General features: G+C 42.1%; 1 protein-coding gene and 1 long non-coding RNA gene across 2 annotated transcripts in view; one reads left to right on the plus strand and one right to left on the minus strand.

Moving 5' to 3' along the window:
• Positions 1-8,129, minus strand: part of LOC138843265 (uncharacterized) — a 49,580-nt gene extending 41,451 nt beyond the window's left edge. The window contains exon 1 of the long non-coding RNA XR_011389041.1: positions 7,607-8,129. This is a non-coding gene — a long non-coding RNA (uncharacterized lncRNA). The remainder of the gene's footprint in view (positions 1-7,606) is intronic.
• On the plus strand, positions 5,708-22,731 carry LOC100342841 (developmental pluripotency-associated protein 4). Its single transcript, XM_070074841.1, is given in 4 exon segments — positions 5,708-8,996; positions 12,701-12,809; positions 17,692-18,334; positions 18,337-22,731. Coding segments are annotated over 2 exon segments (897 nt in total). The 5' UTR covers positions 5,708-8,996; positions 12,701-12,809; positions 17,692-17,866; the 3' UTR covers positions 18,766-22,731.
• Positions 22,732-27,064: the final 4,333 nt, after the last annotated feature.

The following is a 27,064-nucleotide window of genomic DNA, read 5'->3' on the forward strand; positions in this document are numbered from 1 at the left end:
GGAAATCCCAGTATGGGTCCTCAGGAGGAGCCTGTGCTTATCTGCAGTCCCAAAAGTGAGGACTCAAGTACCCCCCCAATGTGAGAGTGGACCTCAGATCTCTGCTCCATTGCCTGTGCACCTAAGACCCAATGCATGTGGGTGGAAAGGTAGAACCTTACATCCCTTTGCATATTTTGGCTTCTAGTGATTAGGGCAAGCCTTGGTTCCCAAGACCCAAAGCTGAGGCTTCAGGGAAACCCACCAAGCATGGAGCCTCCTGCCCAAGTGGCACCTTGCTGAGATGGTATCTCTCAGACACCCCCACCTTGCCTTCAAGCTCCTCAGAGGCTGAAATGATGGTACCAATGGGAGCCTTGAAATTCTGAGTGATTCCAGACTGATGTATACATTTACATAAATAAGCACTGTGTATGTGATATTTACATAAGTGGGATTAACGGTGTAACTGATGGATGAGACCCTTGAACTGCAGGGTGTGGGCACAACCAGGAGGAGAGAGGCTCATTAGGGGATTCACAGGGGGAGAGAAAGGCATAAACAAGCAGAGGAGAATAGGATTATCTGGCTTTAGTTGTGTTTAGAAAATTGTAGCTAGTCCTGCATGTTGGAAAGCTGTTGGACCACCCACAGGAGCCTGAGCTTTCTACTCTGGGTACTGTGTGTTTCTGCATGTTAGGGGCAGTCCTTTGCTGCCCAAGTGATGGAGGAGTCCCTAGCACGGAGTGAATGGCATCAGCTCAGCCATCCCCACAGTGGCTGGGATGCTTGAGCTCCCTGGTGCATTGGCTTCCCATTCTTGCTTTCTGACAGCTTCCCACGCAGAGTTCCACTGTCACATCTGGAGCAAAGCCAGGGTGAAGCCAGGCTGAATGCTGAAGGTGTACCTGGGAGTCCAGTAACCTGGTACCTGACAATGGCAGGCAGATTCAGGACTTCCAGGGGTCTGAGTGACCAAGGATAGGGCTTTCAGGAGCTCATATTTATGAGGGTCCAAGGGGAGTATGGGGAAGTGCTGAAGAGGAGGTAATCCTCCTGGCTCCCCTGGAAACATTTGTGGGCACCATGCGAGGTGCTCATATTTGCTTCTGGGGCCTCCACATCATCACCCTCATAGCATTTGGCATCTGCTTGTTCAGTCAGCTGGATAAGAAAGATGTCCAGGCTTGTAAGAAAATTTTCATGTGGCCCCTGGTTAAAGCCAGACATCAGGAGAGTACAGTCTATAATGGTGGTCACACTTTTGCTCCTGAATTAATCACATACCCTCCCCCCAAGCCTTGTAAGCTCTCAGGTTACCCCCTGGACACTGCAGTAACCCCTGCATCTTTGGGAAGGTGTTAAACTAACTTTTGACTAGTTGGGTCATTGAAGACCCCAAGAGGGTATTCAGCTCTTCCAGAGAAGCATAGAATGGCAAAGGGGATACAACAGGTGACCCACAGAGTGGAAAGTCACTAGGAAGGCTTCCTGGAACAGATGCCTGTAAGCCACGGTGAATCAGGGTCAGACTCCATGGGCTGACTGTTCCTCCACACTCAACACTCACCCTTCAACTGTCCCTTTAGCCTTTCTCCTATGATCTTGGACACATTCACTTGGAAAGCACCAAGATCAGGAGGATTCTAGTAGCTGGGATTTGTGAACATTTACTCTGGCTTCTATGAAACTCACTTTCCCTTCTGAAGAGATGGAAGTCACCTTCCAGGTTGAGTTCAGGTACCTGCTTCCTAGGCTGTCTGGATTCCTGCTACACACATTGATCTCATAAGGGGAGCCATGAGCCAAACCCTCAGTGCTGCTCCAGCCTTCTCTCCACCTTCCAGGTACAAGTGTTGGGCACCTAGAAGCTGGTCTAGCCATGAGGACATCTGGGGACAGTGTCCAGGACAGGTAGAAGCCAAGGAAGGCCCCCTTCAGGGCAATGTGGGGGCATTTATTGAAGAGGGAGGTGCCTGTTGACAGAGGCAGAGCCCCTGCAGCCCACAGGAAGCAGTCTCATCACTGCATTGGGCCAGCTGGGTCTTAGCACTACCCTGATGCCCCACTGCTACAGGGATCCTAGGTGAGTAATGAGGGGACCTAGAAAAATCTATAAAGTTAAATACTGTACACAGAAAGAGCAGTGTTGTAGTTCCTGGAGTGGGATGAAAATATATGTCTAGAATAAGTTTACAGTTGTGATAGACAGCATTAAAACTATATGGTTCTATAATGGTGTGACCACCATTATAGACTGCACTCTCCTGAGGTCTGGCTTTAACCAGGGGCCATATGAAGACTTTCTTACAAGCCTGGACATCTCCTCTATCCAGCTGACTGAACAAGCAGATGCCAACTGCTATGACGGTGATATACTCTAATCAATAGTAGTACATCATATGACACTTCTAAGGAAGCAAATCTTAAGTGCATTTACCTAACATGGTAAATAAAGGCAATTATGTGAGGTGATTAACATGTTAATTCACTTGACTGTAGTAATCATATATATGTATATATAGATGTGAAGGAACACATCATAATGTACATCTTTATAGATGCAATAAAATACAGAAGTTGCAGTCCTATAAGGCCTTCTTCTTCTGATATATTATATGTTTAAGTTTTAGAAATATAGGTGTGCATGAGCATCCTTCTAAGCCTCTTGAGTGAAGTCATTAACAAAACTACTTGAGACAGCATTGTGATGCAGCAGTTTAATTCACCAATTACAATGAAAGCATCCCTTGTTAGAGCTATTGTTTGTGTACTGACTACTCTGCTTCCAATCGAGCTTCCTTCTAACATGCCTGGAAGAGCCATGGTTAATGGCTCTAGTACTTGGGCTCCTACCGCCTATGTGGGAGACCTGCATAGGGTTCCAGGCTCTGGCTTCAGCCTGGCCCTGCCATAGCCATTACAGACATTTAGGGAATGACCCAATAGAAAGAAGGTCTCTCTTTGTCTTTCCCTCCCTTCTTCCTCCCTTCTCACTGTCCCTTTCAAAGAAATGCAGTAAATCTTTTAGATGTATCTATTTATTTGAAAGAGCTCCAGAGAACTCGGGGTGGGGGGAGACACAGAGAGAGACATCTCCCATCCTTTGGTTCACTCCCCATATGCCCACAATGGCCAGGGCTGGGCCAGATGAAAGTCAAGAGAGCTTTCTCCAGGTCTCCCATGTGCATAGCAGGGGCCTAAGCACATGGACCATCCTTTGTTGCTTTCTGGAGGTCATCAGTAAGGGGGGTTGAATCAGAAGTGCATCAACCAGGACACAAACCATCATCCACATGGTTGCTGGCATCGCAGGCAGTGGTCTCACCCTTTGTGCCCACAACGCTGGCACCTAAAGCTTTAAAACATACATCTGGAATGCTATTTGTTTAAATTTTATGAATATAAAGAGTGCAAATTGCAAGTATTTCATAGATACAGTTATAAAAAGATAACCATACTTCCTTCCCTCTCTCCATTAACCCCCTCCTTCTTTTCTTTTTTCCCATTAATTTTTGCAATAATGTACTTTCAATTTACTTTATAATCACAGGCTTAACACACCACTAACCATATGTTGAACATAGTATTATGCTTTAAAAAATACCCACATAGTTCATTGCCAAGTACTTGTCCATCGCATTATCAAGACTTTCTAAATGTATTAAAATATTTTTCCAACTGTTGTTTATTGCTTTTTTGCATCCTATAGTCACTGTTCCCCTAATATTGTATTTTTGTGGTTCTTGTTTTATTATTACACTTTTCCTTACTTATGTGATGTACTTTCTACTCTGATAATAGAAACACAATGTATGTCTAGCAAAGTTTTATTATCATGTATTTATTTTATTTGGGTCATGTTACAGGTTAACATTCATGCAGTCAAATGTATTGGTATTTTGTTTCTCTAACCATTATAACAGGTCTTATAACAAATCATTTAGATATTCTCTAATATTTTTCTCTGGTCCATACATATAGGTCCTTTGGATTTATTGATATCTGAAATAGTCTTATTTTTTATTTTTTTTAAATTTTGTTTATTTTTTTTGACAGGCAGAGTTAGACAGTGAAAGAAAGAGACAAAGATAAAGGTCTTCTTTCTGTTGGTTCACCCCCCAAATAGCTGCTATGCCTGGCACACTGCACTGATCTGAAGCCAGGAGTCAGGTGCCTCCTCCTGGTCTCCCATGTGGGTGTAGTGCCCAAGCACTTGGGTCATCCTCCACTGCCTTCCTGGGCCACAGCAGAGAGCTGGACAGGAAGAGAAGCAACCGGGACAGAATCTGGCACCCCAACTGGGACTAGAACCCAGGGTGCTGGCGCCGCAGGCACTAGTGAGCCACAGCACTGGCCTGAGATAGTCTTATACACGTTGCAAAATGAGTTTCTCACTTGTATCTTGCTCTCATATAATGAGCTTCCCTGGATTTATGTTCTGAATGCCCCATCTTCCTCTCTTTTCAGAAACTTTTCCCTGATTTCAATTTCCTTTTGCTTCTATTCCCCTGTCTTCTACCCTCCACACACTAATGCAGGAAACATTTATGCAGGCTCAAGTGAAATTCATCTAAGAAATCCTGTATTGCACATCTTTTTTCTTTTTTTAAAGATTTTTATTTATTTATCTGACAGGCAGAGTTACAGACAGAGAGAAACGTCTTCCCTCTGTTGATGCATTCTCCAAATAGCTGCCATGGCTGGAACTATGCCAATCCGAGGCCAGGAGCCACGTGCCTCCTCCTGGTCTCCCACATGGATGCAGGGGCCCAAGCACTTGGGCCATCCTCCACTGCCTTCCCAGGCCACAGCAGAGAGCTGGACTGGAAGAGGAGCAACCAGGGCTAGAACCCAGCACCCATATGGGATGTGGGTGCCACAGGTGGAGGATTAACCTAGTGTGCCATGGCAACGGCCCCATGCACATCTTTTTCAATACATCTGTTTCTAGTTTCTATCTTTTTTTTTCCTTTAAAAAACCTTTGAAATATCCAATTTTCCATGTTTTCATTTCTTGCCTCCAGGATATCAACAGCAATATTTTCTCAAGGCATTTCTCAGGCTTAAAATCCACCTCCTCCACTTGAAGTTTCTGTGTAATAAAACTTCTAGGGGAATCCACTATCCCCGCATCCTCCTGCACCTTAGTTCTCGGGCTTCTGTAGCACTGGGACCCTCATGTCTTCCTGCATGTTTCAGACAACTAATTTGCAGTCTGCTTTCCCTTTTCTTCCTCCTTTGGATATTGTCAGAAGTTTGATTTTATAACATTCTAATTTGCACAAATGCTTTTTTCCTCCGTATATACATTTTCCAAATGAATCTACTGACTACAACAATTTCCACTACCAATACTGAGTTAACTTCAAAAATTTGTGAAAAATAGTATTATGCCATGAAACCATTTTAGCTCAAAAATTAAAATCAATGCACTTTTTTTTTACAATGTGAACTTTTGTGGACTTCGTGAACATCCTTTTGGTATGTAGACATCATCTAAATTTTTAACACAAGCTTGGAATAATTTTTAGTTTCAGACCCACTACCAAATTGCATAGTAAGTATTTTAAATCTGACACAGTTGCAACACATAAATAGTACAGCCTTCAAATGTTTTCTTATTCCAGTGGTCCCATACCTTTGACTGACTCCATGCAGTTAGTTATTGAGTTCTGAGATGTTAAATGATAATATCTTCAGCTTCTCTAACCACCCATGAGCCCACATCAATTCCACCCCATATTATTTCTTTCTTTCTTTCTTTCTTTCTTTCTTTCTTTCTTTCTTTCTTTCTTTCTTTCTTTCTTTCTTTCTTTCTTTTTTGTGAGAGAGAGAGAGAAAGGTCTTCCTTCCGTTGGTTCACCCCCAAATGGCTGCTATGGCTGGCACACTGCACTGATCTGAACACAGAAGCCAGGTGCTTCTTCCCAGTCTCCCATGCATGTGCAGGGCCCAAGCAATTGGGCCATCCTCCACTGCCTTCCTGGACCACAGCAGAGAGCTGGACAGTAAGAGGAGCAACCGGGACAGAATCCAGCGCCCTGAACGGGACTAGAACCCCAGGGTGCTGGCGTTGCAGGTGGAGGATTAGCCCAGCGAGCTGTGGCACCGGCCCCATATTATTTCTTACCAAAACCATTGCCTCCTTTAATGTATTTCCCTTATTCCAGTGGGGATCATTATTGAACAAAACATAAACATGCTATAATTTTAACACTCTGTTGGTATTTCATATTTTTTTTGACAGGCAGAGTGGATAATGAGAGAGAGACAGAGAGAAAGGTCTTCCTTTGCCGTTGGTTCACCCTCCAATGGCCACCATGGCTGGCGCACAGCGGCTGGCGCATCACGCTGATCCAAAGCCAGGAGCCAGGTACTTATCCTGGTTTCCCGTGGGGTGCAGGGCCCAAGCACTTGGGCCATCCTCCACTGCACTCCTGGGCCACAGCAGAGAGCTGGCCTGGAAGAGGAAGAACCAGGACAGAATCCGGCGCCCCAACTGGGACTAGAACCCGGTGTGCTGGCGCCTCTAGGCAGAGGATTAGCCTATTGAGCCATGGCGCTGGCCTCTCACATTGTTCTTAAGACAAAGTCCTATGTTTACAGAATGACATACGGGGAATTTGACCAGAATTGTATATTTAAAATGCGTTGCTTGGTGTGTGTGTTTGTGTGTGTGTGTCTCCTAGGCATGAAGTAGCTCTGGCCACCAACACAGTATCAAGCTAGGATGAAAAGGGGGCTGTCCTGCTCTGCCTCTGACTGATAAGAGAGCAACAACCTGAATGAGGTCTCCCTTTGCCCCATGCTGAGGGGTGGGGGTTGTTCATAAAGCAGTCGTTGAACTTGCCCAGCCAGTGAGGTCCCATACAGAAGCCTTCCCATTTGATTCAGAAAATAGGTGGAAGGGGGCAGCACTGTGGCATAATGGGTAAAGCCACAGCATGCAGTGCTGGCATCCCACATGGGTGCCATTTCGAGTCCCAGCTGCTCCACTTCTGATCCAGCTCTCTACTATGGCCTGGGAAAACAGTAGAAGATGGCCCAAGTCCATGGGCCCCTATAGCCTGGCTCCTGGCTTTGGATCGGCGCAGTCCCGGCTGTTGCAGCCAATTGGGGAGTGAACCAGCAGATGGAAGACCTCTCTCTCTCTCTCTCTGCCTCTCCTTTTCTCTCTGTGTGACTCTTTCAAATAAATAAATAAGTCTTTGAAGAAAATAGGTGGAGCAACTGACAGTTGTTATGCTTGTGTAGGAAATACCTTATAATTAACCAAGAAAACTTTACTATAACTTAAAATGCATTATAGGAGGTTCAAGAAACATTAATAAGCTACTATATACTGGCAGTGAGTGAAGTTACCAGACCAGGAATTTATGGAAGCCATGTTTCATAGCCAAAAGTTCGCTATGATACTTAACCAAAAGATCCTCTAGTACTGTACTAGTTATATGCAGTCCTTGGGCCCCTGCAGCCGCATGGGAGACCTGGAGGAAGTCCAGCCTCCCCCACCGCCCTTGCAGTCCCTGTGACCTGCCTGCCTGCCGGGAGCTTCGGCCCTCGGGCAGCTTCCCCCGCCGTGGGCTGTGCGCATTTCCCCGAAGTCCCTGTCTCCATGCGGTACCTGGGCTGGGATTTAATCCTGCTTAGTTCTCACACCCGACGGCGGGGCTGCCAAGACACTCGCTCTCGGACATGGAAGGTAAGACCTTCATAGCAGAGATGAGCGGCCACTTCTCTCACCTAGGAAGCCCAAGGCCATCTTGTGATGAACACGAGTTTCCCTGAGGTCCCAACAGAGAATCCCAGGACACCTCTAGCCGCCCAGCTCACAATAACTGTAACCTAGCAACGCCCTTAAACACAAGTGCGCAAGCACGTCTCTAGAGGGCAGTTGCTGTGCCTGCGCACAGAAGTCTGGAGGCCGAGTGTGCTTAGTGCGCATGTGCATGGTTCCCACCTAGTAAAGCTGAGGGATTAGATTGTTTACAGATGTTGGTGGACTTGACCGAGTGTTGGGGTCATTGTGGGAATGAAACACTCGTGCTGTGGAAGCCCTCTGCACTGACCAGGACTCAGGTGACATGGGATTTCAGGATGCTGAAGGCCTCGTCAGGAGTAGACGCCCTTAAAATCCCTCTCCACATCTCCTGTTCCTCCGTTTATGCTCCCGCCATGTCCCCCTGAGTCCTGAGTGGTTTCAGTGGGAATTTAACAGATGTGAAGACAAAATTATAGAATGCATGGATCAGGAGAAAAAAAGAATAAAAAGCAGAACATCTAATGGAACACAATGAAAAAGCCAGAAACGGGAAAAACAGGAATTTCAAGTAAAACAATGGGGCATCTTAACATACCATCAAATCATGAACTGTTTGTGGGACAAGTGAACATTCATTTTAGAAAGTTTATAAATATTACACCATGTTTCAAAATAATGCATGGATCAGCTAAAAATCCAATTAAGGGAAATAACAGTAAAATCTAAAAGTAAAGAAAATGTAAAAGCTGGGCAAATGCAAGAGGCCTGAAGACATTTTTTTTCTGGAAGGCCTGCTTTGATTTCTTAAGATTGACCTAGATGGCACATGTGCCAGTTTATGAAATCACAGAGGACAATGTTATCTTCAGATCTGTTAAATTCCCACTGAAACCGCTCAGGACTCAAGGGGACATGGTGGGAGCATAAACTGAGGAACAGGAGATGTGGAGAGGGATTTTAAGGGCGTCTACTCCTGACGAGGCCTTCAGCATCCTGAAATCCCATGTCACCTGAGTCCTGGTCAGTGCAGATGGCTTCCACAGGCTCCAGTGTTTCGTTCCCACAATGACCCCAACACTTGGTCAAGTCCACCAACATCTACTACCCTCTGTAGGCGCGAAGCGCACTTGTGTTTAAGGACGTTGCTAGGTTACAGTTATTGTGAGCTGGGCAGCTAGAGGCACCCTGAGATTCTCTGTTGGGACCTCGAAGGAAACCCGTGTTCATCACAGGACGGCCTTAGGCTTCCGAGGTGAGAGAAGTGGCTGCAAAAGCTTTTGGGAATATAATCTATCTAGCGTTTTCATACATATTTATACATAGGTACATACCATTATAAATTTATTTTATTTATATATACATCCATATATATTTTCAATGTTTTGGAGGATATATATATATCCTAAAAGTGTTTAAATAATATTAAATAGTTGTTCATGGAGTAAAAATAGCTAAGTCTTTCTTTTTTTGTAAAAATTGAGTTTATTTATTTGAAAGAGTTACACAGAGGAAGACACAGAGACAGAGAGGTACTCCACGCATTGGCTCATTCCACAGATGGCCACAAATTGACTGGACTAAAGCCAAGAGCCAGGTTCCCCCATGGGTAGCAGAGGCCCAAGCACTTTGGCCGTCTTCTTCTGTTTTACCCAGGGTATTAGCTGGAAGTTGGGTCAGAAGTGCAGCCACTAGGACACAAACTGGCACCCATATGGAATATTAGGATCACTGGCAGCAGCTTTATCTGCCACACCATTAGTTATCACAAAAATTTGTTTTTTCACCCTAAACATGGGCAATAGGAATAATTACATTTATCTAAATTTCTCCAACTGTTAATTAACCTAGTTATGAATATTTTGTTTACCAAACTTAGCATTAAAATAACATGTTAAAAATACAATCTGTCTTCTGGATATAATGAAAATGTAAGAATATGTCTTTTAATGAGTGAATATTTTTAAGGGTTTTTAAGGAAACACTCTAATATTCAAAGACAAACATTGATATAATACCTCTCCTCCCAAGGGTTTCCTATACTTTATATTCACAAGCTTTTTTTCCATTTTTGTTCATAAAGTTTCAGGATAGGCTGGAAGTAAACTAGACTAATTTTACAACAATGATTAGAGTTATGCTGCTCATTTCAGACTTTCATTAGAATCAGTGGCTTAGACATAACTCTTTTACCTTAGAGTTATAACAGCAACAACATGTAAAATCTGCAAGTAGCTTAGTTCTGGATCTCCATTAAACTTCATGGTTCTCCATGCAGTGCAGAGACTTCTGTGGATGAAACCTGCTCACCACTTTTCAGTTAGCGACTTAGCATCCTAGGATCCATTACTGCTTTCCCTTCACACTGTGTTGCTGTAACTCTCTAAGCCCCGTCCTGCTTAGAGGACAGCAGAAAAACCTACAAATATTCCTTTTTTAAGATTTATTTATTTTATTTGAAAGTCAGAGTTATACAGAGAGAAGCAGAGAGAGAGAGAGAGAGAGAGAGAGAGAGAGAAGTCTTCCATCAGCTGGTTCAATTCCCAGATCGCTGCAAGGGCCAGAGCTGAGCCAATCAGAAGACAGGAGCCAGGAGCTTCTTCCAGCTGAGCCAGGAGCTTCTTCCAGGTCTCACATATGGGTGCAGGGGCCCAAGGACTTAGATCATCTTCCACTCTTTTTCCAGGCCATAGCAGAGAGCTGGATCAGAAGTGAAACAGCCAGGTCTTAAACCGGCACCCATATGTGATGCCGACACTGCAGGCGGTAGCTTTACCTGCTAAGCCATAGTGCCAGCTCCTCAAGTATTTCTTAAATACTTATTTATTTGAAAAAGTTACAGGTGGTGTTGGAGGAAGGCAAGTAGATCTTCCATCTGCCGGTTTACTCACCAGAAGGCTGCAAAAGTCAGAGATGGGCCAGACCAAAGTCAAGAGCATCAGCCAAGTCTCCCACATGTGTGGCAATAGCCCAAACACCTGGACCCTATTCTATTGCTTTTCTTAGGTCGTTATTGGGGAGTTGGATTGAAGTGGAGCCTCTGGGACACAAACTCTTGCCCACATGGTATACTGGTGTTGCAGGTGGCAGTTGTATCCACCACACCACTATTCTAGTCCCTATTACCAAGCACTTTTGATAAGAAATTTTCAAACCATAGCACAAGTTTTATAACTGATTTAGTCATTTGCCATTTTGGCTTATGCATTGGAAACATGAGGACATTACAAATGCAAGTGAAACATCCCCCAAGTTTCCAGCAAAATCACCATACAGTGTGTGTGAGATCTGTTACTATGAGGCAGTTGAATTTGTGGGGTTTTGTCATGTCTCATCAGTCAATGAAGCTTCTGGTTCATTCCTGTATGTGGCCTTCCCAGTACCCTTTTTGAGTTTAAAGCAGTTTATCCAAATATATTGTCCAAAGACTGGTGATTCTATGTGGGAGATTAGGGTACTGGATAATGCGTCTGTTTTATTTCTAACAAAATGTTCATGCTGAATGGAGACTTGGGCCCCATGATTCAGGATCCACTCTTCTGCCCAAACGTTCTCCCTGGAGCTTCATAGTAGAGGCAAAGGAGTCCTAGAATGGTAAAGGCCCTAACTTTTCATGGCCCAAGCAATTATTGATCCTCTGGTCCAGAGTGACCAAGATTGAGTGATGCTAACTCACCTCATGTGTAAGCTACGAAGCCTGAGTGATAGTGCAAGTTTTATATAAACTTTGAGAAGGAAGATGTGAGTAGTAGAGAAAGATAGACAAGGGCCTAGGAAATGATACTTATTGGAGGGATCTTGGAGATGTGACTTTCAGTGAAGGGCTAACTTGTCATATCTGAAACATCACTCCCTTACACACTCCCATTGCTTCTTTCTGTCTTTGTTATTCCCAGAATTTGTACTGTTTGAAACCTATCCTCTAAATGCATTTTGTATTTGGAGATAATGCTGAAACCCCCTGTATCCTGATAGTTTTTTCTGGTGGCTCAGGAACTGTCAGGTTCTTTGTACCATATAAGAAAGATTAAACAAAATGTGCTCTAGGACATTGACTGTTGACAAATGTCAAATGATTAATAGATGTCAGATACCATGGCATTTTAAGTAAAAGCATTTACTTTACAGAAATTGGAAACCAATGCTCTTGATGTTCAATCAGTTTAAAGTGGCAGCAGTCTTGCTGACATCTTTGCTGACATAGTTGGCATGAATCATGCCCTTGAAAATGTCTATGTGAAGTTCTCTTGATTGTATTTGGCATATAATCAAATTTTTCCATACTCAGCAAAGTATATCAGCATTTGATGTATTAGAAATTAACAGATGTATTTTGATGTCATTTTATTTGTAATTTTAAAGTATTTATTTTAAAGGCAGAGCATGAGAGAAGGAGAGAGAAAGATGTTCCATCTGCTGGTTAATTCACCCACCAAATGTCCCTAATAGCCAGGGCTATTCCAGGCTGAAGCCAGGAGGCAGGAATACATCTGGGTTTCATAGGAGGGTAGCAGGAATCCAAATATGTATCCATCATCAGATGATGTATTTTAAGTATGTAATAGCAAGGACACAACCCAAGAATTTGCATATGGGATGTAGTTGTCCCAAGCAGTAGTCTAACCTGTATTCAACCATCTCAAGTCTGGTAGTTTGTCCTGATTCTTACCTAGACCTTGTATCTCCAACAGGCAAGTCCAAGATTTCTCCATAATGTCACTATTTAATAAAGTAAATAATTTTACTTTATTTTTTATTTATTTTTATTATTTTATTTAATAATTTTCAAAGTGTGTTGGTATCATATATATTGATATTCCCATTAACCTAAGGATAACTAGATTTAATCACTGCCAATTACTATAATTTTGTGTGCTCTTTCAAAAAGTCTTCTGCCTGTTTTCAATTGTAAAGTGCTAGTTCTCCACAGGGAGGTTGATTTTTATTTTGTTTCTCCAGCTAAGGTGTCGTTCATTCTGCATTTGCATGATCTTCCTTAGCACTGTGGACTCTAGGAGCAAGTCAGGCCAATTCTCTCATGATTCTCTGCATTCAGCTTCTCATCCAGGTAAAACTGTAGAGAACTCTACATATTTCCAAGGCCAAAGAAAATTAATACATCTCCAGTAAGGTGATTGATTATTTCTTATTTTGTTTTATATCACTTTATAGGAGATTTGTGAGGGCTTTTAAATTAAAATGAAAAAAAAAATAAATGTGATAAGGTAAAACTGTCATGGTTATAAGAAATTAGAGCCATCAAAGCTGATTGCATATTGGTCTCCAGGTCTTCTGATGCCACACTAAAGGCATATTTTTTACATAGGATTAAAATCAGAGTTTAGAATTTGCGAAATTCCTATGGGATATGAAGTCTGAAATGGTCTTTATTGGTTGTATAGATGATATGTAGAAGTGGTGAATGCCAGCCTACAAATAAACATGCGACATTCTGCAGTGGTGAGAGTTACCCTCTGCTAATATACAAGTCAATGAAGTTTTTCAAAAATTGCTAAAATAGCTTTTGGGAGATGGTACTGCATTTATGGATCAGACCAGGAATTTGTGGAGAACAGAATCTGCTGCAGGTTCTCAGACAGCTCTGTATACATTTCTTCTAGCCAGTCTCTATGGGTTGTTTGTGTTGCAGACTTTTCCTAAGTTATATTTTCAGGCTGATATTCCGTTCTTCATTCATACTTCAAACAACTCACAGTAGTTTCAATTGAATTATTCAAACATGTGTCAATATCATGTTATATTCTTTAGTTGTCGCTTTGCTTGATTATTGTCATATTAAATATTACATATGTGTGTATTTGTATGTGTATATGTGAGTTAAAGAGACACAAGAGAGACAGGTAGGCCAGGAGAGACAAAAGAGAAAACCTCTTATCCACAGACTTACTCCTCCAAATACCCACAGTAACCACAGCTGTATCAAGGCTGAATCAAAGAGCCAGGAATGTACTCCTGTCCTCCACATATGAGTGACAGAAGCCCAATATCATATCATGAGTTATCACTACTGCCTCCCAACATCTACATTAGCAAAAACCTGTCATTGGAAACAGCTGCGAATCAAACCAAGCACTCTGAAGTGGGATTAGAGTCTTTATAAATTTTATCCATTTATATAAAGGACTAGATTTCCTTTATTTCATATATACATGTTTTTTAAATAATTATTTTATTTATTTATAAGGCTAAGTAGAGGGAGAGAGACAGAGACAAAGAGATATCTTCTATCTGCTGGTTCAATCCCTAAATGGCCACAATGGCTGGGATTGGGCCAGGCTGAAGCTAAGAGGCAGGTGCTTCTTCCAGGTCTCCTGCTTGGATTCAAGGCCCAAGCACTTGGGTCTTCTTCTGCAGCTTTCCTATGTACATTAAAAACAAAAATGACATTTTGATATGCGATGATCTTTAACAGCCCTTCTCTTGACTGTTGAGGAACTGTTTTTTTCGTACTAATTGTTGAACTCTTAATAGTTGGATTAATCTTATGACTATAACGTTAACTATAAATAGATCTTGGTAAAAATAATTGGAATAGGAAAGGAAGGAGGAAGAAGAGTGGGAGAATGGGCAGGAGGAATTGTAGGATGGAAAAATCACTATGTTCGGGTGCAGGCAAGATGGCAGAATAGGAAGGGAGCACACTGATAGTCCGGGAAGAGACAGTTTAATAAAAGTGGAGATACTGCAGGTTCAAGGAAGAGTAGGGGAGGAAACAGCAGAAGAAACTCTTCTGGAACGCGTGATTCACAGTGGACCTGCATGGAGAGCGTGGGAGCCCACAGTTCGGGACACCAGCGGCAGACTCAACACACCAGCGCTGGAACGCGAGGTGAGCCGAACCTCAATAGCCCGAGACACCGGCAGGCAAGTGGAGAGAGGATACTAGAGGGAACGACCCCCCGGGGGGGGTTCACCAGGCTAACTGGAAGAGAGAGAGAGAGAAAAAAAACAGGTGACTGGTACGGACACGGGTTTCTCTCTCTCTGCTCACCTCTCAAGGGTGAGCAAGACGAAGAGCAGGTGCCATCTTGGACATACGTCATAAGCAGAGCGACCTCAGGTCTGCACCGGCCCTGAGCCTAGCAGAAAAACCTGACTCTGGGCAGGGTGAATTAACAGGAGATTAGGACCTAGTAAATTTGTGGTGCTACTGAACTGAGACTGTGAAAAAAAGAGACGGTGGGGGAGAGAACTCACGGAATTCACGTGAGTACTCTCCAGAGACGCTACAATTCCGTAACTTTGGCAACCCAGTGGGAGACTGAAGGAGAATCTGAGCCCACCCTGAGGGCCGAACAGATTCCCTGTGTGGTCCTTGGGAAAGAGCTTCCGATCTCTGGCTCCTGTGGGTATATCATTTGCCTGCTAACTACCTCCAACTTTGTTCAGCTGTGTGGAATTACTTCCCTTTTGAATCAAAAAAATAAAGAGAGAGAGAGAGAGAGAGAGATCTACCATGCCTAACCTGGGAGTGTCACCTTTGGCACACCAAACAGAACTCTCAGGCCACACCCATCTCAAGCCTCTAAGGCTCCATCAAAAACAGACAGTCCACTTAATCTAGAGTCATAGTATAACAAGAAAAAGCACCACAGTGAAGAAACCAAATATCTCCAATATGCCAAATAACAAACGCAAAAACCGAGGTAATAAAAACAAGGAAGTGACCATGACGCCCCCAAATGAAAAAGACCCCAATTCAAGATTATGAAGATGATGACATAGAAGAAATGCAAGAAACAGATCTCAAAAAAATGATAAGAGCATTAAGAAGTTCTCAAAAACAAATTCTTGAACTACAGAAATCCTTAATGGACAAGATAGAAAATCTCTCTCGTGAAAATGAAATATTAAGGAGGAATCAAAATGAAACGAAACAACTAGTACAACAGGAAACTGTGATAGTGACGAGAAATCATAATGAAGTGAAGAATTCAATAGATCAAATGAAAAACACAATAGAGAGCCTAGTCCTAGCCCTCATCTTTACCTTAATGCTAGCCCTTGCTTAAGCCCTAACACTATACCTAACCCTAGCCCTAACCCCAGCCCTGAACATAACCCTAAACTTGACCTAAACCCTAGCACTAAACCTAACCCTAACTCCAAAGACATAACCCTAACACTAAACCTATCCATTACCCTAACCCTAGCTCTAGCCCTAACTCTAATTATAACCTAATCCTAGCCCTAGACCTAGACCCTGCCCTAGACCTAGCCCTCACCTTCACCCTCACCCTAACCCTAATCCTAACCCTAACCCTAACACTAGCCCTAACCAAACCATAGCCCTAGTCCTAAATGTAACATTAACTTTAGCCTTAACACTATCCCTAAGCCTAACTCTAACCCAAACCCTAAACCTAACCATGACCATAACTGTAAAACTACCTCTGAACAAAAACTTAGCCCTAACCCTAGCCCTAACACCAATTTTAACCCTAACACTAGCTATAACCTTATACTTACCACTAGCCTTAAGCATAAATGTAGGCTAACTTTAGCACTAACCCAAGCCCCAACCCTAAACCTAACCATAGCCCTAACCATTACCCAAGAACTAAACTTAGCCCTAATCCTCACCTTAACTTTAGCCCTAAACCTAACCTTAGCCCTAGAACTAACCCTAAACATAATCCTTGCCCTAGCCCTAATCCTAACCTTAAACCTAACACTAGTCCTGACCCTAACACTAGGCTTAAACCTAGCTCTAGTGCCAGCCCTAACCCTAAACATAACCCTAACCTTAGTCTTAACACTAGCCCTAACCATAATTTTAACCCTAACCCTAATCCTAACCATGTCCCTAACCCTAACCCTAACTCTAATCATAAACATAAAAATAACCCTAACCTTAACACTAGACCTAAATCTAACCCTAAAACTAAATCTAAACCTAACCATAAACTTAACCTTACCACAGACCTAACTATAAACCTAATGCTAACGCTAGCCCTAGCCCTAGCTCTAACCCTAACCATAGCCCCAAACCTAAGTCTAGCCCTAGGTCTAACCCTAAACGTAATCCTGACCCTATCCCTAACCCTCACCCTAGCCATACCCTTAACCCTAAACCAATCCCTAACCCTTGAATTAACCTTAGGCCTAGCCCTAACACTAACCCTAACCCTAATGCTAACACCCTAATTCTAACCCTAAACCATAACCCTAAATCCTAAATCCTAGCCCTAACCCTCATCCTAACCCTCACATTAAGATTAGCACTAACCCTAACCCTAGCACTAGCCCTTCTCATAATCATAACCCAAACCTGCAGGAGTCATGTGTCCAAAATGGAAAAAAAAAAAAAAAAAAAAAAAAAGGATATCCAAACTCAGGAATTCTTATTTCACATTCTTAGCCAAAAAAGTAACAGACAAACATTTAAAAATATCAAATTAAACACCTTACAATTAAAAAATGAAATAAAATGTGTCCTGGTCAGGGAAGTTAGGAGGAAAAGAACTGCTTTTTTATCACTTTGTACCAACCAAAATCAGACAATGAGAACTTGCACTAGCATTTCAGATATTTTAAGAAGAAAACCAAATGCAAACTCATTTTCAAAAAGGTTATTAAGCTCTGTACTAAAAAAGGCTTACATTTTCCTAAAATCACGATTTCCTAAAATCGTGCATCAGAAGTGTAGGTGTTCTTTGTAATTTTCAGAGAATAAAATCCCAGAGGTTGGCAGTTTTCTCTATCTTAATTTATATTATATGGAATATGTTTTTGTTGATGAAAGAAAGATAAATAAATAAATTTTAAAAATGAGAATCTGGAAGGGGGCTGTGCATGGACAAAAGAATAAAGCAGACAGTATAAAGCCAAAAAGTAAAGAAATTGAGGAATGCAAATGATGACATGCAGGAGTGTTGAATTTAAAAGAAAAACAGTGAGACATCCAATTTCATGAATTCCTTTTTCAGGTTCTAAGCCAAGAGAGGAACAAACATTTTTAAAAATCTAAAATAGAAGGGAGAAAGAAGAGCACCTTTGGTAACAGGAAGTGGGCGGAGACTCTCTGAAGAGCACTCTTAGGCTAGGGACCATCGTGGAAGTGAAAAGACCTTTCTTTTTATCAACTTCATTTGTCTTCCAAGTATGGAGAATTCTAGAGGCAAGGAGAGAACCGCCACAGGATGGTCGAGGGAAGAAGAAGAGTGGGCCTTAACTCAACCAAGCACATCTTTACCAAGAACATCAGAAAAGGAGGGGAACAAACGAAAAAGATCTATGAAAGATGATAAAGTTGCCTGTCCTAAGGAAAGGGGACAGTGTGATGGCAACCCAAAACCTCGGAAGAAGGTACCAATTCCTCCGTTACCTGTAGATCTGCCACCCATCGACCTGGTTCACAGAGACATTTTGCGGGCCTGCGGTCAACAGCTGAGGTTAAGCACTAAAGGCCCGAAAATAGATCTGTATAAGCGACTATGTGAATATGCTTACCCACACCAGAAGCCTTGTTTACAGGCTATTCCCAGCACAGCAAAGGAGGTCAAGATCAAAACATCCTTACAAATAAAATCAAAGGTGGGCAAAGAGGAAACATCCCGGGAAAGTGCTAAGAAAACAATGTGTTCCGCGGGGACCGACCCCCTGAAGTGGCTCCTCCACTCCAGGAGGGTGTACCTGTGCTCCTGGAGGACATGAATACAGTTGAGGTGACAACTTCTGCCCCAGAGGCTGTGCTAGCCTCTTGGGCCAGAATTGTCGCTGGTGCTGGGAAGAGGAAGGCAGTGGAAACACCCCCAGAGGCCTCCGGTGACAGATGGTGTGTGGTCCATGGGAAAAGTCTCCCTGCAAACACACATGGTTGGGTTCAGCTGCAGTTTCATGCAGGACAAGCCTGGGTTCCTGAGAAGAAAAAAGGAAGAGTGAGTGCACTCTTCTTGCTTCCTGCAAGTAATTTCCCACCCCCATACCTGGAGGACAATATGCTGTGCCCCGAGTGTGTCCACAGGAATAAAATCTTATCAAAAAGCCTTCAATGGGACTAGAATATCAGGATTTAAAGGACATTTACAGCTTCTGCTTCCTTCTTTGACATCATCTAAGTTCTTGAGGAGTAGGGAGCCTGCGGAACCATAGCCATGACTGATGATGTAAATTCAAGGCCCATCCCCTCACAGACCTACCTCATCAAGAACGTCACTACAAGCAACTTTGCAAAGGTACCTCTTGGGCCACCAACACCCTCAACAAGGGCATCTCTGAGTCCATTGTGATGGTTGTGAGCATCAAGCACCCGGAGATCATCCTGCACTTCCTGCTATCATGGGAAGACAAGACTGTCCGTTTGTGTTTGTGTACTCCAAACAGGCCTGTGGGGTCTCCCATCATGTGGTTCTTTTCTCTGTCACCAGCAAAGGAAGTTCATAGCTGAAGCAGTGGTTTCCTGTCCATTCAGCAAATAGTCCACGAGAGCATATAGGCTCTTGAGCTCAACCTGTTGCCTCTTCGTAATTCTGCCTACTGAGATCATGCGTCATATTGTCTGGGTTAGCGTGCAGCATTACTCAACTGCTTTCCATTAGAAAACTAAATTCAGCTTGTAGATTCTGTTTTGTTTCACAGGATTGTTTATCCCCTTCAGACCTTTCACCCTCTCTTTGTGTGAGCAGTAGTGCCTAGAACAGACAGGGGCCAAGTGGTGACAGAAGAGCCGAAAGAACCGAGTCAGGATCAGGACAGAGATCTCTTCCTAGCTTTCACCTGCCAACTTCCTACTATGTGTCAGGTATGATGACAGTAAACAACGGCCACTGTGCATCCTGGCATTCAGAATTATTTCATACATGTTAACATGACTAACGAGTTTCTTTGCTCTCTGAGGGATTATGCATCATTTGGGGAGAAAGCTCGTGTTCTGCTATGTTGTCTGGTTATACCCAAGGTCATTTACTAATGTTCCCTGCTGCTTGATTCTGCTAATGTGATGTGTTCTTTCTCCAGACCCCACTCCTCCTCTCCCTCCTGTGCTCCCAGAATACTTTCAGAAGGAAGAGAGACAAATAATTAAATCTATTTTTTTTAAAAAGGATTTATTTATTATTTGGGGCCAGCACTGTGGCATAGCTGGTAAAGCTACTACTTAACAGCACCAGTGTCGCATATGGGCATTGGTTCGGGTCCTGGCTGCTCCACTTCTGATCCAGCTCCCTGACAATGAACCTGGGAAAACAGTGGATGATGGCTCAAGTACTTGGGCTCCTGCACCCATGTAGGAGACCCAGAAGAAACTCCTGGTTCCTGGCTTCAGGACGCCCCAGCTCTGGCTGTTTTAGCCATCTGGAAAGTGAACCAGAGGATGGAAGGTCTCTCTCCGCAGCCCCCCTCTCCCCGTAACTCTGTCTTCAAATAAATAAATAAAACCAGAAGTTAGGAGCCTCTGTGGGTCTCGTGGTTGCAGCAGCTCAGGCGCTTGGGCTACCTTCTGCTGCTTTTCCAGGCCATTAGCGGGGAGGTGGGACAGGAGTGAAGCATCCGAGACTCTAGCCAGTGCCTATATGGGATGCTGGCGTCACATGCAGCAGCTTCACCTGCTATGCTACAATGCCCACCCCAAATAATTGGATTCGATTATTTTTGCCCCAGATGAATTCCATGGCAGAGGGAGGATAGGGTACAATGATTGAGCTGCTGTGGGGGAGCCCAGAGAAGATCTGCATTCATTCCCCATCTGAATGCTAAAGTCACAACCATGCAGATAGGTCTGGGCCCACAGCTATGTGTGGTGTGAACAACATGTGAAATATAATAGGAACAATAGAAATCTGGAGCCAGAACTTCAAATTTTCCTTGGTTCCAGAAAGGAATGTAAGACTCCATGAGCAGATTCTAAAGTAACTGAGCTGAAGACAGGTTTAGCAAGATATCATTGGTAGAGGCAAAAGGGTCTGTAAAAAAGAAAAACAGCGAACTCCTTGACAGGAATCAACGGTGGATGTGACACATCTCCTGAGGAGGGATAAAGGGACATTTTTAAATTCCAATTTATTACAGTGGCGTTAATTTACCAAAAAATGTTCCATATAAATTTCTGTATGTTAACAAGTTAGAGCTTACAGATTAAAGTTGAAATTTGGCATCTTAATTATGTATACCTAGTACCAGAAGGAACGGTAAACATTGAAATGTGTTTGGCATGATGCAATGGGAAGTCAAACATCACTGGTCATGTGAGTCTAATCACAGGGAAGCAATAGGTCCTGATGACACTACAGTCATTAAGTAACCTTAATACTCAGATGTACTCTTTTCCCCATTTCTAATAAGTGTATCTTTACAAAATAAATTATGCTTCACCATTAAAAAAATCTAAAATAAAATATACCACACAAACATTTTAAAAAGCAATAAATTGTGTCCTGATCTGGGAATTTCAGTTAGTAGCAACAGAACTGGTGTTTTCCAGTCTGTACCAGTGAAACCAGCCAATGAAAAATTTCTCTAGCATTCCTGAATATTTCAAAGCAGAAGGCAAAGGAAGATCCATTTTCAATAAAGAGTAAGGGAGACAGCGCAAAGCCAAAAAAAGAAAGAAAGAAAGAAAGAAAGAAAGAAAGAAAGAAAGAAAGAAAGAAAGAAAGAAAGAAAGAAAGAAAGAAAGAAAGAAAGAAAGAAAGAAAGAAAGAAAGAAAGAAAGAAAGAAAGAAAGAAATTGAGGAATGCAAATGGTGACATGAAGGAATCATGAATTTAAAAAGAAAAAAAAAAGACTGGATATCCAAATTAATGAATTCATATTTCAGGCTCTAAGCCAAGAAATGACAAATATTAAAAGCATATCCAAAATAAATTTACCACACAAAAATTTTAAAAACATGAAAAAATGAAGTGTCCTGGTTAGGGAAGCTTGACTAGTTAGAACAGAACTGTATTTTTTCCAGTTAGTACCACCCAAAATCAGCAAATGAAAAGTTGCTCTAGCATTCCTGATTATTGTAAAAAGCAAACCAGAGGCAAACTTATTTTCAATATAGCTGAGTATCTTCTGTAATAAAAAAAAGGCTTACGTTTTACTCTTCACTAACACATGTATCAGAAGTGTCAGTGTTCATTGCACTTTTTTTGAGTATAAAATCTCCAATGTGGGGTATTTTTTCTATGTTAAGTTATACTATGTGACATATGGTGTTTTTGATGTAAGGAAAATAAAATTAATTCATTTAAAAAATGAAAATCCTTGAGGAAACTGGGCATAGGACAGAAATAAGAGAGACAACGTGAAGCCAAAAAATAAATGCAAATGGCGACATGTGGGAGAAGAGAAAGTAACAGACAAACATTAAAAAAAAAAATAAAAATAAAATAAATTTACCACACAAAACTTAAAAAAAAAAAAAGAAATTAATGTGTCCTGGTTTAGGGAAGCTCTTTTAGTAGGAACACAACTGGTTTTTCCAAGTTTAAACCAGCCAAAACTGGCCAATGAAAAGTTATTCCAGCATACCTGAGTTTTTTAAAAGGAAAACCAGAAGTAAAGCCATTTCCAATAAACATTAATACCTTCTGTACAAAAAAAGGCTTAAATTTTACTTTTCACAAATACATGTATCAGAAGGGTAGATTTTAAGCCGGCGCCGCGGCTCACTAGGCTAATCCTCCGCCTAGCGGCGCCGGCACACCAGGTTCTAGTCCCGGTTGGGGCGCCAGATTCTGTCCCGGTTGCCCCTCTTCCAGGCCAGCCCTCTGCTGTGGCCAGGGAGTGCAGTGGAGGATGGCCCAGGTGCTTGGGCCCTGCACCCCATGGCAGACCAGGAAAAGCACCTGGCTCCTGGCTCCTGCCATTGGATCAGCGCGGTGCACCGGCCGCAGCGCGCTGGCCGCGGCGGCCATTGGAGGGTGAACCAACGGCAAAGGAAGACTTTTCTCTCTGTCTCTCTCTCTCACTGTCCACTCTGCCTGTCAAAAAAAAAAAAAAGAGTAGATTTTATTTCATTTTTTGGAGAATAAAATCTCTAATGTGGGGAGCTTTTCTGTGTTAAGTTATACTATGTGAAATGTGCTTTTCCTGGTCTCCCATGGGGTGCAGGGCCCAAGCACCTGGGCCATCCTCCACTGCACTCCCTGGCCACAGCAGAGAGCTGGCCTGGAAGAGGGGCAACCGGGACAGAATCCGGCGCCCCGACCGGGACTAGAACCCGGTGTGCCGGCGCCACTAGGCGGAGGATTAGCCTAGTGAGCCGCGGCGCCGGCCGAAATGTGCTGTTTTTGATGAAAAAAATACAAATAAAGAAATTTTAAAAACTGAAAAAATCTGTGAGGGGACTGAGCATAGCCAAAAGAATAATGGAGACAGCACAAAGCCAAACAAAACAAAGAAAAAGAGGAAAGCACATTGGGATACACTGGTGCCTTAAATTTAAAAAGAAAAAAAGACCTGAAATCCAAATTCATGCATTCTTATTTCAGGTTCTAAGCCAATAGAGGAACAGACAAGCATTTTTTTAAAAATCCAAAATAAAATATGCCACAAAATAACCAAAAAAAGTAGTGTTTTGTCTTGATCAGGGAAGCTCAGTTAGTTGAAGCAGAACTGATTTTGTGCAGTTTGTACTAGCCAAAACCAGCCAATGAAAAGTTGCTCTAGCATCCTGATTATTTAAAAATTAAAACCAAAGGCAAACCTATTTTCAATATAAGTCAAGTATTCTCTACTAAAAAAGGCTTAAATTTTACTTTTGGACATGTCAGAAGTATGGGTGTTCTTTATATTTTTCAGAGAATAAAGCCTCACCTGTGGGGAGTTTTTTTTCTATCTTAAGTTACTATTTGAAATGTGTTTCTGTTGATAAAACAAACCTGTTCTACTTGAGTTAAGAAACCCATGCCCATTTATCATTGATGGCAATGCATTTATAATGGGATTCACCAACCATATGTTTCTGGCTATGGACACTCTGTTATGGCCATTCACCCTGTGTGGTCACACAAAGACCTGATATCGGCCGAAACCAAACACGGTATTAATTTATTCTATGAAAATACTCTGGGGAATCACTTGATTCTCAATTACCTACATTCCCTTGTTGTGTTTCTAGCCTATAGCATACATTCCATGTATTGGTAGCACAAGAGGAAGAATCAGAACAAATGTTCTGAATGTAGGACTCACTTATTCCTTGAATGTGCTTCTGGCATAACACGTCTTCTACTCCCAATTCAAGAAAGACACGTTCGCAGACTCAGAAAAACACTACCTCCAAAGCAAAAAGTTGTCCTGACCAGAATAAGGTTCTGAGCTAGCAATCAATACTGGACTCTCAACTACTCAATAATTCACCATACTAAACACAATTATTGGGCAAAAAGTAATCAACCTGAAGGCAGTCATGCCACTGCTCTAAGGCAGCTAGTTACTACACTCTTTGGCAGATGTGTACCTTTCAGGTGACACTCAACCTCTCTGCTTAAATGTTTCTATATTGTTTCTGTGGACGACAATTTTGGACACTGACCTATCACAATTTGCAATATAGCAAACATTTTGTACTTGAGATATGCAACCTCTTCTCATGTATGCAATGATGCAATGCAGCAGTAATGGCATTCACCATCCATACGTTTCTGGCTATGGATACATATACACCACTACATAGCACTCCATTACTGACAAACACCATGTGTGGCCACACAGAGACCTGACGTTGGCTGAATCCAAACCCGGTAGCAAATCCACTCCATGACAGTACTCTGGGGAATAACTTATTTAACAACTACCTTTTGTTGTGTGTTTCTGGCATATTCAATACTTTCTGTGTGCTCTTATCATACGAGGATCAGAACAAACGTTCTGGTAGGAGTTACTGTATTCCTTGAATATGCTTCGGGCATTGCACATTTTCATCCCACAGTTCAAGCAAGGCACCTTTGCAGGGTCAGAAACATGCTATTTCCCAAGTGAAAAGGTTATCCAGCCCAGAGTAAGGTTCAGAAATGGCAATTAATACTGGACTGTAGTAACAACTCAACAATTTGCCATAAGAAACAAAGTACCACATTCAGAACATTTGCTCTGATTGTTGGTCATATGATACCAGCACAAAGAACATATCAAATCGCTAGAAATACACAAAAAGAGCAATGTAGATAGTTGTGAAACAAGTGATTTTCCAGAGTACTATTATGGAATGGATGTTTTACCAGGTTTGGATTCAGGTCTATGTGCAGCCAAAATGTCCATTGCTGTGTAGAATTTTAATCAAGCAGAATGTTAGTGTAAGAGAAAGGGTTTAATGCTTTATGCAAGGTTGAGCTGTTTGTGGAAAAGAATTAAAAAGAAACAGGCTCCTTGGTATATACTTCTCACTACAATAAAGATAAATGTTTTAAAGCTTTAATTCAACAAATACTATAATGGTTAGGATGTCAAAACTGTAGAGCAGATCTAGGTGAACATTTAAATAAGTACAATAAAAAATTAAATAATTACAGAAAGAACTACAAAAAGGGGATATATTTTTAAAAGGGCATGCTTTGAATTTGGGGCTTCTAGTAAGGTTAGATTAGTAAGGTACTATTCTAGCTTGTGTAGCCAATTTCTGCATAGTTCTACAGCACTCCAGGCCTTGGCTTGTGTGGGCAGCCTGTTATCTCGCACCTGTCTGTGATTGTAACCCATGCTCTGAATATCCTTGAAAATCAAAGAAATTGTGATTAGAAAAAAATGGACAACAGACTTGTTACTGTGAGAAAAAAGAATCAATATTTGACTTATGATATAAAAGTAAAGTCTGGTGCTCGAGAGCCAGAGCTATGTCATCAGCCTTGCTGTGAGTGTGTTTTTTATTTCTTTGAACACCGATACCTCTCACACCTTGGGGACCCTGAACTGGCTGGAGCTTGTCCCCAGCGAATATTGGACTGTAACTACTCAACAACTCAAAATGTGCAACAAAGTTGTAGGGTGAGAAGTAATTATCCAGAATGGAGTCCATTGCTTTAAAGGCACAGGGTTACTACACTCTTTTGGGGATGCATTGCTTTTGGGTAATGCTCATCTCCTACTTAAACATTTCTGTACTGCTCCATGTAGGACAAATTTGAACAGTGATTTCACAACTTGCAATATAGCAAACTTGTTGACATATGCAAACCCATTACTGTATATTATAGATGGCAAGTCAATTGTAATGTGATTCACCAAAAAATGGTGTTCTGGCTATGGACACTATGCCAGCACTCTGTTGTGGCCATACTCACTGTGTGGGCACAAAGAGACCTGATATCAGCTGAATCCAAACTCAGTAGCTAATCCTTTCCATGACAGTGGTCTGGCAAATATTTTGTTTCAAAATTACCTTCACTGTTCGCTCTGTGTGTTTCTAACATATTCAGTGTGTTCTGAGTACTGGCATCACACACGGAATAATCAGAGCAAAGGTTCTGAATGTAGGATTCACTATATTCCTTGAATGTGCTTCTGGAACAATGTGTCTTCTCCTTACAATTTGGGACAAGTAGGATCTCACAAATAAAATAATACTACATCTGAAATGAAAAAGTTCTCCAGACCAGAATAAGGTTCTGAATAGGCAGTCAATAACTGGACTGTAAGTACTCAACCATCCATCGTGCAAAATGAAGTTTTTTGTAAGAAGTAACTTCCTGAATGGAGCTCACTGCTCTAAAGGCACATGGTTACTACACTTATTTGGTGCTTGGCTCTTTTCAGGTAACACACATTCCCTGCTTAAATATTTTTATATTGCTCCCGTGTAGGGCAAATCAAACACTGAATTTTGAAACTCTCAATATAGCAAATCTGTTGTACTTGAGATATGGAGCCTATTTCCCTTTATCAGAGGTGGCAAGGTGACTGTAATGGGATTCATCAACCATACGTTTCTGGCTATGCATGCCTATGTACCACTATGTGAGCACTCTGCTACGGCCATGAACACTGTGTGGTCGTAGAGAGGTCTGATGTCAGCTGAACACAAAACCAGTAGCTAATTCATTCCATGACATACTCGGGGAAATCACTAATTCACTGTTTCTGAAGTGAAAAGGTTGTCTGGACCAGAATAAGGTTCTGAGCTAGCAAGGAATACTGGACTATAAGTATTCAATAATTCACCATGCAAAACAAAGTTGTTAGGCAAGAAGTAATTAACCCGAATAGAGTCAACTTCTCTAAAAGCACATGGTTATTACACTCTTTTGGGGATGCACTTCTTTCAGGTAATACCTCTCTGCTTAAACGTTTCTGTATTGCTTCTGTAGAGGACAATTTTGGACACTAACCTATCACAACTTGCAATGTAGCAACCATTTTGTACTTGAGATATGCAA

The sequence above is a fragment of the Oryctolagus cuniculus genome, chromosome 5, assembly GCF_964237555.1.
Source record: "Oryctolagus cuniculus chromosome 5, mOryCun1.1, whole genome shotgun sequence".
Classification (NCBI taxonomy): domain Eukaryota; kingdom Metazoa; phylum Chordata; class Mammalia; order Lagomorpha; family Leporidae; genus Oryctolagus; species Oryctolagus cuniculus.